The 14,082-nt window shown below is 49.5% G+C and overlaps 1 protein-coding gene and 1 pseudogene across 2 annotated transcripts; one reads left to right on the plus strand and one right to left on the minus strand.

Moving 5' to 3' along the window:
• Positions 1–5,691: 5,691 nt before the first annotated feature.
• On the minus strand, positions 5,692–6,580 carry LOC100587195 (annotated as a pseudogene).
• Positions 6,581–9,576: 2,996 nt separating this feature from the next.
• Positions 9,577–13,842, plus strand: TEKT2 (tektin 2). 2 transcript variants are annotated; one of them, XM_003273416.4, is made up of 10 exons: positions 9,577–9,651; positions 10,365–10,572; positions 10,658–10,783; positions 11,306–11,511; positions 12,234–12,377; positions 12,461–12,575; positions 12,734–12,841; positions 13,003–13,146; positions 13,292–13,371; positions 13,541–13,842. In XM_003273416.4, exons 2-10 carry the CDS (start codon positions 10,417–10,419, stop codon positions 13,752–13,754), a joined length of 1,293 nt encoding a protein of 430 aa, XP_003273464.2. In that variant the 5' UTR covers positions 9,577–9,651; positions 10,365–10,416; the 3' UTR covers positions 13,755–13,842. The 2 variants fall into 2 exon arrangements, with proteins under 2 accessions (XP_003273464.2, XP_012366935.2); XM_012511481.2 differs by lacking the exon at positions 9,577–9,651 and adding an exon at positions 9,909–10,019.
• The last annotated feature ends 240 nt before the right edge of the window (positions 13,843–14,082 follow it).

The raw sequence follows: 14,082 nt of genomic DNA on the forward strand, positions 1-14,082 counted from the left end.
CTAATTTTTGTATTTTTAGTAGAGATGGGGTTTTGCCATGTTGGCTAGACTGCTCTTGAACTCCTGACCTCAAGTGATCCGCTTGCCTCAGCCTCCCAAAGTGCTGGGATCACAGGTGTGAGCCACCGCGCCCAGCTGCAATGCCTTTATAGAGTAGTACTTTTCTTCTACTTTTCCCTATTAAAATATCTTTCTTGGGCTGGGTGCAGTGGCTCACACCTGTAATCCCAGCACTTCGGGAAGTCGAGGCAGGTGGACTGATTGAACTCAGGAGTTTGAGACCAGCCTGGACAACATGGTGAAATTCCATCTCTACAAAAAATACAAAAAATTAGCTGGGCATGGTAGTGAACCTATAATCCCAGCTACTCCAGAGGCTGAGGTGAGAGGATCACTTGAGCTTGGGAGGCAGAGGTTGCAGTGCATGGAGGTTGCAGTGAGCCGAGATTGCACCACTGCACTCCAGCCTGGTGACAGAAAGAGACTCAGTCTCAAAAAAAGACTTTTTTTCTTAAGAATAATGCTGGGGTTCAAAATTTATAAACAAAACAGATACCTTAGTGGCTTAGTATCATAAAGTCCAATATGTTCAGTTCTCAACTGAAACAAAATTTTAATAGGCTTTGCTAAATGATTTTAAAAATAGGCCAATTCAAAAGTACCTGAGGCTGGGCATGGTGGCTCATGCCTGTAATCCCAGCACTTTGGGAGGCCAAGGTGGGTGGATTATTTGAGCCCAGGAGTTCGAGACCACCCCAGGCAACATGGTGAAACCCCATCTCTACAAAAACTACAAAAATTAGCCAGGCATGGTGACATGCTCCTGTAGTCCCAGCTACATGGGACACTGAGGTGGGAGGATCACCTGAGCCCAGGACATGGAGGCTGCATGTGCCACTACACTTAAGCCTGGGTGACAGAGTGAGACCCAGTGTCAAAAACAAAACAAAAGCACTTGAAACTATTAAATGTATAATATTACTCTTCCTTTACTGTAACTATGTTGCGAAATAGAATTTGCATATTGTATTCCAAAGCAAAAATAAAAAAAACAGAACATAGGAATGGTCTGATGCTGCACCAGACAGGATTTCAGTCAGCACCAGCATTCAGATGGTTTTCACATGTATTTTATACACATGTAAAATTAAGATTAACTGGCCAGGCGTCATGGCTCACACCTGTAATCCCAGCACTTGGGAGGCCAAGGCGGGTGGATCACCTGAGGTCAGGAGTTCGAGACCAACCTGGACAACATGGTGAAACCCCGTCTCTACTAAAAATACAAAAATGGCCGGGCGCAGTGGCTCACGCCTGTAATCCCAGCACTTTGGGAGGCCGAGGCAGGCGGATCACGACGTCAGGAAATCGAGATCATCCTGGCTAACACAATGAAACCCTGTCTCTACTGAAAATACAAAAAAATTAGCCAGGCATGGTGGCGGGCACCTGTAGTCCCAGCTACTGGGGAGGCTGAGGCAGGAGAATGGCGTGAACGTGGGAGGCGGAGCTTGCAGTGAGCCGAGATCGCACCACTGCACTCCAGCCTGGGCGACAGTGCGAGACTCAGTCTCAAAAAAAAAAAAAAAAAAGAAAAGAAAAAAAGAAAAAAATTAGCCAAGCGTGGCGGTGCACACCTGTAGTCCCAGCTACTCAGGAGGCCGAGGCAGGAGAATTGCTTTTTGTAGTTTTTGTAGAGACGGGGTTTCACCATGTTGCCTGGGGTGGTCTCGAGAAGGCAGAGGTTGCAGTGAGCCAAGATCGCACCACTGCACTCCAGACTTGGCGACACAGCGAGACTCTGTTAAAAAAAAGATTAACCATCTTTTTATATTTTGTTTTGTAAGCTTAATCTTAATTTTTTCCAATTTATATTTGTGCTTGTATACAGATTTTAGACTATGAAAGTTTGCCACCTGTGGTATTCCTTTGAATAGTATTTAAAAATACATATTCATAGGTGCTATCTAGACCATTCATAAAATTATGACTGTTGTCTAAGATTCTTTAGATATTAATTTGAAAATCTGCACAAAAGTATATCACTTTACTGAATGCAGCAAAGTTGCTTGCCATTTATTTTACCCTGAAGACTTTTCTTTCTTATGGAAAAAGAGTGGGTTTTGAAGATAAGAAGGGCAGATGGGATGGTAGGAATCATTGTTTTAACCTCCAGAGCAAATCATCTGCAGCCGTGTAGTTGAAGTGGGCCGTTATTTCTCTGACTAGTATGCTATGCAAAACGAGTTAGCCTCACCCAAATCTCAGCCTTGACAATCTCAGCACGAATTTCTTTGGCCTGAGACAAGTACAGGACCAGCAGAAAAGCAAGCTGGAAAAAAGGTCAGAGTCAAGCAGTTTCCTCTGGAGTAATGAACAACAAAAAATGTCTGTGAGAGAGGTCAACTATTCCCAGTCACCTCCTGCTAAAAATATCAATAATATTTTAATAAAAATATTAAAAATATTAATAATATTTTAATAAAAATATTATTATTTTAATAAAAATAGTTAATTTTAATAAAAATAGTAATATTTTAATAAAAATATTAAAAATAATTATAATTAAACTCAACTCCCTTGGCAAACACTCACATAAAACCTTCAAATCTTCTACCAGACCTTGAAAGAGGGTTACTTGACTCTAAATAGCCAAGCCAGTCCCAATTTAAGACAGGATCCTTCTAATGTGACATTATATTGTTGTTGCTTGAAAAATATTTTCACAATGACAGTTCTCACATTTCTAAAATGGCAATTTCCAGAGAGAAGGGTGGAGTTTGATCTAATAACAAACCTCAAGTCGGGCACTGTGGCTCATAATCCCAGCACTTTGGGAGGCTGAGGCGGGCAGATCACTTAAGGCCAGGAGTTCGAGACCAGCCTGGCCAACATGGTGAACCCTATCTCTACTAAAAATACAAAAAAATTAGCCGGGCGTGGTGGTGCCCACCTGTAATCTCAGCTACTAGGGAGGCTGAGGCAGGAGAATTGTTTGAGCCCTGGAGGCAGAGGTTGCAGTGGGCCAAGATCACACCACTGCACTGTAGCCTGAGCAACGACACAGTGAGACTCTGTCTTAAAAATAACAGGCCAGGGCTGGGCGCGGTGGCTCACGCCTGTAATCCCAACACTGGGAGCCCGAGGCAGATGGATCACCTGAGGTCAGAAGTTCAAGACCAGCTTGGTCAACATGGTGAAACCCTGTCTCTGCTAAATACACAAAAATTAGCTGGGCGTGGTGGTGGTCGCCTGTAATCCCAGCTACTCGGGAGGCTGAAGCAGGAGAATCACTTGAACCCAGGAAGCAGAGGTTGCAGTGAGCTGAGGTCGTGTCATTGCGCTCCAGCCTGGGCGACAACAGCGAAACTTCGTCTTAAAATAAATAAATAAATAAATGACAGCAGGCCAGCACGATGGCTCACGCCTATAATCCCAGCACTTTGGGAGGCCGAGGCGGGTGGATCACAAGGTCAGGAGTTCGAGACCAGCTTGGCCAATGTGGTGAAACCTCGTCTCTACTAAAAATACAAAAATTAGCTGCACGTGGTGGCAGGCGCCTGTAATCCCAGCGACTCAGGAGGCAGAGGCAGGAGAATCGCTTGAAGGCAAAGGCAGGGGTTGCAGTGACCCGAGATCACACTGCTGCACTCCAGCCTGGGCCACAGGTAAGACTCTATCTCAATAAATAAATAACAACAACAACAAAAAAATCCTCCCTTAAATCTTTGCTATAATTTGCCAAGTATGCTAGTAAGATGTTTAGGACTTTATCTACATATGACAGAAGGAGGATAAAGGGGGAAAACATCTTTAAATTTGTACCTTGTTTTTCCACTAAGAGGGAAGAAAGGCTGAAATGGAACAGATTTTATTAAAATTACAAAAAAACTATTAGGGTGTTCAGTTTTGTGTTTCTGCATTTTGGAAATGACTTGATATTTTAGCAGGCTCCTAAATAGAATGGGTGAATGAAATTATTATTTATCTTTTCAACTGTCTTTATACCTATTTTTCTCTTAGATTTAAAGTAAATGGAAAACAACCTCAAGTCAACAAAGCCAACACAGAAATAGGAAATACTATTTTGTTAGAGATTGGCCCCAGGAAAGAAAAATAAGGAAAGATAACATATCTGAAATCTTTCCAGATAAAAGGTAGTTAATAATCAAAGATAAATTGTAATCTGGTGTTTAACTGGTTTGTAATTTCTACAACTATCAGGAAGCATAGTAAAAGGGCCAGGTGCAGTGGCTCACGCCTGTAATCCCAGCACTTTGGGAGGCTGAGGCGGGCAGATCACCTGAGGTCAGGAGTTCAACACCAGCCGGGCCAACATGGCGAAACCCCATCTCTACTAAAAATACAAAAATTAGCTGGGCTTGGTGGTGTGCGCTTGTATTCCCAGCTACTTGGGAAGCTGAGATGGGAGAATCACTTGAACCTGGGAGGCGGAGGTTGCAGTGAGCCGAGATCACGCCACTCACTGCACTCCAGCCTGGGGGACAGAGTGAGACTCCGTCTTAAGAAAAAGGAAAAAAAAAAACAAAAAACAGCATGATAAAAGAACAGCAAAAAAAAAAAAAAAGAAAGAAAGAAAGAAACATACTAGTGTATTCCAATAGGAGAGACGGATATGTAGTAGTACTAAGAAGTATATATTTGCCTCTGAGCTTTGGAAGTGTACTTACTCTAAACATAGGTATTTAAACTTCAGGGGACAAGATAATACAACTGCTCTCTCCGCCCACAAAACAGACTGCAAATGTACACTGCCATAGAGGGATAATAATTATCTTCAGTGGCCAGGTGTGGGAATACCTTGTCGAGATATTATTTTTCGGCCAGGCACAGTGGCTCATGCCTGTAATCCCAGCACTTTGGGAGGTCAAGAGGGGTGGATCACTTGAGATCAGGAGTTCAAGACCAGCCTGGCCAACATGGCAAAACCCCGTCCTTACTAAAAATACAAAAAAGTAGCTGGGCATAGTGGCACACTCCTGTAGTCCCAGCTACTCAAGAGGCTGAGGCAGGAGAATTGCTTGAACCCAGGAGGTGGAGGTTGCAGTGAGCTGAGATTGTGTCACTGATCTCCAGTCTGAGCAGCAGAGGGAGACCTTGCCTCAAAAGAAAAAGAAAAAAGATTATTTTTTGGCCGGGTGCAGTGGCTCACACCTGTAATCCCAGCACTTTGGGAGGCCGAGGCGGGCAGATCATGAGGTCAGGAGATCAAGACCATCTTGGCTAACACGGTGAAACCCCGTTTCTACTAAAAATACAAAAAATTATCCAGGCGTGGTGGCGGGCGCCTGTAGTCCCAGCTGCTCGGGAGGCTGAGGCAGGAGAATGGCGTGAACCTGGGAGGCGGAGCTTGCAGTGAGCCGAGATTGCACCACTGCACTGCAGCCTGGGCAACAGAGTGAGACTCCGTCTCAAAAAAAAAAAAAAAACACAAAAGAAAAAAGATTATTTTTCATATTAGAATAAGATCAGCTGACCAAATATTAATATTAACTAAGGTACTTTTAAACATTGTTCTGATTCGATGAAAGTTGTACTCTCTGAAGATTTTAATAATTGGACTTGAGGTAATCTATAACACTCGGGGAGAAAAATTAAGAACAGAGAAGATACAAACTATAATACTTGACAGATTTTGAAAGCACTTAAAGCACTTATGGTCTCTTCTGGTGAAATCTCAGTTACTTTAAAAAGCTATGAGTTTGCATTTTTCTGCTTCACATTTTTTTTTTTTTTTTTCAAATTTCTTGCTTCATTGTCTATATCTGTAGGATCCTTTTTAATCCCAGACAAAGCTGTATGGATAGTCAGGTACTTTAAATCTAAAGAGGGAAAGCAGCCAACTGAAGAAAATGGCAACAAGACATATACCAGCCAGACACATCATCTTTCTCTTCATGATGTTCATCGTAGAGGTGGCAGCCTTGTCTAACAGCGCCGTTCCCAGGCTAACACACATATTAAACAGGGAAATAATGAATGTTTCTGCTGCAAACTGAGCCTGACTAAATTTACTGATATAATATTTATGTCCTGTGCGAGGGTCCCTTTGGACATACGGTTCTCCTCTTATATAAGTCCACATTTGACCAGACGTCATCACAATCACAAAGCACAGAGTTAAAACTTCACACAAAATTCTGCAAGAAATAGATTTCCTATTCCATTTCAAGAAATACCCAAGTCCACCAATGAGAGCCAACAGTATCCCCGGCTTGAGGAGACCATGATAATTTGTAGGCTGTCTGATTCTGACGCTGACATGTGTTCTTTCTGCTACCCATTCAGCCATTTGGTCAGCAACAATATCCCTTCCTCTCAAATTATAAATGTCATCTGTTGTAAATTTCCATTGGGCAGAAAAGTGGAAGAAACTCGGAACTGACGTTACCTGGAGTGCTTCAAAGACCTCAGGGCTTTCATCATAATCCACCATTGCAAAAAATACCTTTGTGGTGAATGCACCAGGGCGTTGATAGGAATTTGCCAAGATCTGAAATTCTTCGGCAGCGCCTTTGCACATTACACATGAACTGAGCTCGTGGAGAGCAGTAAGCATCACAATAACAGAATAGTTTTTTGGTGCATCTAATACAAAATGATAGAACATGATGTCACTCATTCTTATCACTCTGTCTTTCTTGGTCCAATTCATCAGCTGGCTGACCTTTTTGGCCAACACCTTCTTCCATCGGGAAGGATGTGCAGGAACCCCGGGAGCCACGAATAGCAGGGCCACCACTACGGCCAAAAGTAGACGCCAAAACCACCACGCTTCTGCCATATTTGCTTACTTCTTTGTGTTATGCCACTGTTGCAAAATATGTAAGCCAAAATTTGATCATTTCTTCCTGCAATTAATTTGTCCAAGATTTTTTTCTTTCTGTCTTCTTCAATCCTGGTAAAAAGGCTATATCACAAATTCTTGTTCATGTCCAGTTTACAAGTCATATGTTAGAGTTTACAAAATAACCTGTGGAAAAAAATACTCTGTAAGGAAGGGAGTTTGGGAAATACTGTTCTGGCTTCAGTCTTGCTGAACGACAGACTTGCAATTAACAAATCAGGCCGGGCGTGGTGGCTCACGCCTGTAATCCCAGTACTTTGGGAGGCCAAGCTGGGCAGATCACCTGAGGTCAGGACTTTGAGACCAGCCTGGCCAACATGGTGAAACCCCGTTTCTACTAAAAATATAAAAATTAGCCAGGTGTGGTGGCGCATGCCTGTAGTCCCAGTTACTCGGGAGGCTGAGGCCGGAGAATCGCTTGAACCCGGGAATGGGAGGTTGCAGTGAGCCAAGATCATGCCACTGCACTCCAGCCTGGGCAACAGAGTAAGACTCTGTCAAAAAAAAAAACAAAAACAAATAAAACAAAACAAAAAAAAACAACCCGAATGTCTGCTGGGCAGCAGCTGGATCCACTGTGAACACCTCAAACTGCTCAAAAACTGCTCAAAAGCCAACCCATCCCCCAACTGCCTACAAAGCCCTTCGTTCTCTACTGTTCTTCCCATCCCCCCAATGACGTTTTACAACTGAAGGACCCTTCTGGGACTTCTTTCCCCCTGGGCCCAACTGCCTGGGTTTCAATCCAGGCTGTACCACTTGTTAGTGATGTGACCTGGGCACGTCCTCGCTGGCCTGTGCCTCAGTCTCCCTGCCTGTAAAGTGAAGATGGTAACAGTACCCACCTCATAGGATCCGGTTCAGCAGAGCCCTCAGAACAGGACCAGGCCTGCACACCTGTCTTCCTCTCTATCCCAGCACCCCACGAGAGGCAGTGTGGAGCACAGCAGAGTGTCCTCTGGGTGGGGCCAGAACGCCTCGGTTTCCCTCCCTGCTTTTTAGCAGTGTGTCTCTTTTGTTACCTAAGAAAGTGGGGACAATGCCCACCTCACCTATTAGTTGTGAAGATTAAATGTTAATATTTTTCCAACCCCTAGAAGTACTAGGCAATACCAGACAATACAGTACTAGACAATAAGACGGACATGATTTTTTTTCCCTTCTCTCTTTTTTTTCCCTTCTCTCTTTTTTTAAAGAAATGGTTGAATTTTGAGCATTGCTTCTCTGATTTTTTGTGTTTTGTTTTGTTTTGTTTTGTTTTTTGAGACAGAGTCTCGTTCCGTTCCCCAGGCTGGACTTCAGGGGCGTGGTATCAGCTCACTGCAAACTCTGCCTCCCAGGGTCAAGTAATTCTCCTGCCTCAGCCTCCTGAGTAGCTGGGATTATAGGCATGTGCCACCAGAGCATTGCTTCTCATACCCCAGTTACCCCTCTCAGGGTTGTGCCCTCTCCAAACATGATTATCACCCCTCGATCATTCCTTGTATGACCTTCAAGATGGGCAAAGTTGTTGGGCAAGACAGAATAGAAGAAGTGTTCTAAACAACACTAATTACCCATCCATTGCTGGAGGGGACCTGCTGGGGAGTGCGCCTGATGTTAATTTTAATTAATTAATCTATTTTTTGAGATGGAGTCTCACTCTGCCACCCAGGCTGGAGTGCAGTGGCACAATCTCGGCTCACTGCAACCTCTGCCTCCAGGCTCAAGCAATTCTCCTGCCTCAGCCTACCAAGTAGCTGGGATTACAGGCACCTGCCACCACACCCGGCTAATTTTTGTATTTTTAGTAGAAACAGGGCTTTACTACGTTGGCCAGGCTGGTCTCGAACTCCTGACCTCAGGTAATCCACCTGCCTCAGCCTCCCAAAGTGGTGGGATTACAGGCGTGAGCCACCGTGCCTGGCCAAATTTTGTATTTTTTGTAGAGATGGGGTTTCGCCATGTTGCCCAGGCTGGTCTCCAACTCCTGGACTCAAGCGATCCACCTGGTCTCGGCCTCCCAAAGTGCTGGGATCGCAGGCCTGAGTCGCTGCGCCCAAACTACTTTTTCTATGTACTGTTCGTTTGCTGGCAACCGCTATGTTTCTGAGGCTGACCTCGAACTCCTAGCCTGAAGCGGTCCTCCCGCCTGGGCCTCTGGAGTAGCTGGGATTACAAGCGTGAGCCACTGCGCCTGGTTTCGTATTTTCTATCATGTCTATGCATTCCTTTATCAAAATAAAATTGTTTAGGCCGGGGCAGTGGCTCACATCTGTAATCCCAGCACTTTGAGAGGCCGTGATGGGTGGATCGCCTGAGGCCAGGAGCTTGAGACCAGCCCGGGCAACATGGTGAAACCCTGTCTCTACTAAAATTTTTTTTTTTTTTTAATTTAGCCAGGTGTGGTGGCACGCGCCTGCGGTCCCAGCTAACTCGGGAGGCTGAGGTGGGAGAATCGCTTCAGTCCGGGAGGTTCAGGCTGCAGTGAGCCGAGATTGAGCCACAGCACTCCAGCCTGGGCGACAGAGCGAGACCCTGTCTGAAAAGACAACAAATGTTCATTTAATTTGTAAATCAAGTGAAAGCGCTGCCCTGATGCCCCCCACCTCTCCCAGGCTCCGCCGATCGCCCCTCGCCTACCCTAAAGGCCTCCGGGGACGCAGCCCGACGCCGCCGCGGTTGCCAAGCGAAGCGCCCAGGCCGCGTTGGCCGCGGGGGGGGAGTGGTGGTTGCCTAGCAACCAGTGGTGCCAAACACTGGAGCTCAGAGAGGGGGGCGCGGAGAGCGAAGCGGGAAAGGAGGTAAGGGAGCTAGGGAAGCGGGGGCACCCCTTCCTCCGCGCCGGACCGGGGTACTGATCGAAACCAAAGGCGATCATCCTGCGGAGGGGAAGAAAGGGGTTCGGCGGGGAACCGGACCTACCGCAGCTCCTCCCACCGGGCCCTCCCCGTCCCGCCTCCCCCTCCAACAGTAGGCGAGGGCGGAGGGGCGGGAGGGCGTGGCGGCTACCAGACGGGGAGGGGGCCTCCCCCCAGCTCCCCAGTGCCACCAGGCACGCGTCCCTGGAGAGAGAACAGGGCTCCTGCCCTTAGATCCCCCACGGGGCCTGGCCCGCAGCCTGGGGAAGACAGGAAAGGAAGCTCAACGAGGCATGGTTGGCTGGGGGCAGGTGTGGAAACTGCATTAAGTGCTATTTTTTTCTGCCATCCTCCTACCCCCCCCCAGGCATTTGGCACTTCACACACACTTCGAGGCTTCCGGGACTCTATTATTCCTTTTTACCTGCTCCAGGACCTGCAAGGTCCAGGGGTTTGTGTCCGCGCGGGGACAGGAGGGAGGGAAACTTAGTTAATGCTTCACACGAAGTTGAGTAAAGCAAGGGCTGTCTCCAAGCAGGCTTCCAGCAGGACAGGGCTCAGAGCAACATGGACAGGAACAAGTCCTGCGCAGGGGGCGTGTGATCCAGGAGACGGTCTCCTGAAAGGTCTCTCGCAGCAGTGTTTTCCCTCTGCAGGTGGTGTCTGTGAACAGGCCTGGGGGTTTCTGACCCTTCTGGTTTCTGTGCCATGGCCACGCTGAACGTCAAGCCAAGTCAGCGCTTCCAGCTGCCTGACTGGCACACTAACAGCTACCTGCTATCCACCAATGCCCAGCTGCAGCGAGAGGCTTCCCATCAGATCCGCCAGGAAGCCCGGGTGCTCCGCAACGAGACCAACAACCAGGTTGGGGACGGGAACTCAGCTGGGTGGGCAAAGGGATAGCCCCCAACCCCTTGACACCCTCTTTATGTGGCCCTGTCTCTCTCAGACCATTTGGGATGAACATGACAACAGGACTCGACTGGTGGAGAGGATTGATACTGTCAACCGGTGGAAGGAGATGCTGGACAAGTGTCTGATAGATTTAGATGCCGAGATCGACGCCCTGACACAGGCAGGGAGCCAGGACTGGGTGCCTGGGGGCTGCTGCCAAAACCTCCCCTCCTTCCCCACAGCTGGGTTGAGAAGCCCTTGATGGAGGGTCATGAGTGACATGTCCATCTGAGTCACTGGCCCCCTGCTAAAGTGGGGACAAGCGCTACTTCCCCATGGATGACTCCACCAGCACCCCCACCCCCTCTTTTCTTTTCTATTTTTTTTTTTTTTTTCTTTTGAGGCAGCGTCTGGATCTGTTGCCCAGACTGGAGTGCAGCGGTGTGATCGCCGCTCACTGCAACCTCCGCCTCCTGGGCTCAAGCGATTCTCCTGCCTCAGCCTCCTGAGTAAAGTAGCTGGGACTACAGGCGTGCGCCATCATTCCCAGCTAATTTTTGTATTTTTAGTAGAGACGGGGTTTCACCATTTTGGCCAGGCTGTTCTTGAACTCCTGACCTCAAGTGATCCACCCGACTCGGCCTCCCAAAGTGCTGGGATTACAGACCTGAGCCACTGTGCCCGGCTGCGCCCTCTTTTCTAGATGAAGGAGTCAGCAGAGCAAAACCTACAGGCCAAGAACCTGCCTCTGGACGTGGCCATTGAGTGCCTGACCCTGCGGGAAAGCCGGCGAGACATTGATATGGTGAAGGACCCTGTGGAAGATGAGCTGCATAAAGAGGCGGAGGTCATCGAGGCCACCAAGAAGGCCTTGCAACAGAAGGTCAGCCAGGCCTTCGAGCAGCTCTGGTAAGGGAGAGGCAGGCCATCCGCGTGCTCATGCGCCCCTGGAGGCTGTGTGCCTTCAATGTGGAACACAGGTATTGTGGATGAGAAGCAACTGGCTCTCGTGTTACATTTTGGCCCTCTGGTGCCTGTGACAGAAACCACTAATCAATTGTAGCACTTTTCCCACTGCCTGGACATGGGCTTAGAATACGTCTCACCACCCTGCCCTGGGCAGCCGGTATCCACTGATTGGAAGCATGAGAGGTGACACCCATTTGCTACCACCCCGAGTAGCTCCTGTGAGTGTGTGTGTACGAGCCTTTGTGAGCACAGCTACATCCGTGTACCCCGCAGGTGTGAGGTCTCATGGGGGTCAGCATTTTCACCGGATTTTCATCCTGCGGGTGTGTAGGGCGTGTGGGGTCAGCATTTTCACTGGATTTTCATCCTGCGGGTGTGTAGGGCGCGTGGGGTCAGCATTTTCACTGGATTTTCATCCTGCGGGTGTGTAGGGCGTGTGGGGTCAGCATTTTCATCCAATTTTCATCCTGCAGGTGTGTAGGACGTGTGGGGGCAGCATTTTCATCCTGCTGTGCTGCTCTTGGTCTCAGCGGCTGAAGCTCCATTGTCTTCTGCTGGGAAGGGTCACCCCAGCCTCCTCTTCCTGTGGTGTCCCCTTAGTACGGTGAGGCCTGCCTCTGGCCCTTGGGGGATGGTCCTGATGGAGTCTGCGCTTTCCCCAGCCTCTTGCAGGAAGTCCGACAGCAGCTCAACTCCGACCATCGGGGCAAAATGGAGACACTAGAGATCGACAGAGGCTGTCTCTCTCTCAACCTCAGATCCCCAAACATCTCGCTGAAGGTTGACCCCACACGAGTCCCTGATGGGTAAGAAGAGTGTTTCAGCCAGTCTCTTCTCCTCGCCTCCCAAGCCACACCTTCATGACCCCCATTTTCCCTGCCACCTGCAGCTCCACCACACTCCAGCAGTGGGACGACTTCAGTCAATTCAACAAGGACCGAGCGGAGGCTGAGATGAAGGCGGCCACAGAGCTGAGGGAGGCCATTGCTCTAACTATTGCTGAGGTGACGGGCCACCCACAGCTAATGGATGGTCCCAGTGTGTGCTCAGCCCTTATCTTCTGTTCCCTGCTGTGCACGTGGCCCCCTGCCCCTCGCTTGAGTAATATCCTCAGGCAGCCCTGAGTGTAGACCCTCCCCTTGCCCTGTGTTTTCTCTTTCAGACCAACAACGAGCTTGAAGCCCAGAGAGTTGCCACGGAATTTGCCTTCAGGAAGCGGCTGCGGGAGATGGAGAAAGTGTACAGTGAGCTCAAGTGGCAAGAGAAGAACGTGAGCGTCTCCCGGGGCCTGGACTTCCCGGGGCCTGGACTTCCCGGGGCCTGGACTTCCTGCGGCCTGGGATGAGGAGCCGCAAGCCCCCGCCAGGAGGCACTGGACCGGGCGCGCATGTGAGTCCAGCAGGTGGAAACCAGTCGCTCTGTCCCCTGCAGACCTTGGAGGAGATCGCTGAGCTGCAGGAGGACATACGGCACCTGGAGGAGGATCTGCGCAGAAAGTTCCTGAACCTGAAGCTGTCCCATACCCGGCTAGAGGCCAGAACCTACCGGCCCAACGTGGAACTCTGCCGGGACCAGGTGAGACGGTGTCCCAGTGGGGCACGGGCCCCCTAGCCAAAGTTTTCTCATATTTCTGATGGAGCAAGGGCACTGCTGTCACGGGGCAGCACTCAGGTAAAGGACAGTGTGGCTGACTTGGAACTCCCAACCCCTCTGCCTCCAGGCACAGTACGGCCTCACCGACGAGGTTCACCAGCTAGAGGCAACCGTCGCTGCCCTGAAGCAGAAGCTGGCGCAAGCACAGTACGTCTGGGGAGTGGGCGGGAGGAGCAGTGAGACGCTGCCCACCAATGGGGCCTCTTGCTGCCTGCTGGCTCCCTGGGCAGCGCTGTCTTCCTGACTAAAGGCTGTGCACGCAGCCCAGGCCTCCCAGCCTCATGGGGGCTGGGGGGTTGTCAATGTCCTTCCCTAGGGACGCACTGGACGCCCTGTCCAAGCACCTGGCCCGGCTGCAGGCTGACATTGCCTGCAAGGCCAACTCCATGCTGCTGGACACCAAGTGTATGGACACGCGGCGCAAGCTGACCGTGCCTGCTGAGAAGTTCGTGCCTGAGGTGGACACCTTCACACGTACCACAAATAGCACCCTGAGTCCACTCAAAAGCTGCCAGCTGGAGCTGGCCTAGCCTTGGAGGACTGCGGGAGGAGGGCAGGGTTGGGTGGGCAACGGAAGCGGGGAGGAGAGGATGAATGGAATAAATGCAAAGGATCTCAGGCCGGCTGTTCTCTGCCCCACTGTATGTAGCCAGCAGGGAGAGGGTTCTTGGACACCCTCCTGTCTATGGAGGAGCAAAGATGGGGAACACCATTCCCCCGAACTCCATGTACCAAATCCAGTTCTTTCCCTCCCTTCAGGGCACCCCTCTCTGGGCTGGGTCAGCACTCCTGGGCTCCAGCAGCGCGGCCTCTACCTGGCTGTGTCCCAGTTGGCCCCTGGTCCGCCCTCCTGATGCT

Source organism: Nomascus leucogenys, chromosome 12 (genome assembly GCF_006542625.1).
Source record: "Nomascus leucogenys isolate Asia chromosome 12, Asia_NLE_v1, whole genome shotgun sequence".
In the NCBI taxonomy this organism is placed as follows: domain Eukaryota; kingdom Metazoa; phylum Chordata; class Mammalia; order Primates; family Hylobatidae; genus Nomascus; species Nomascus leucogenys.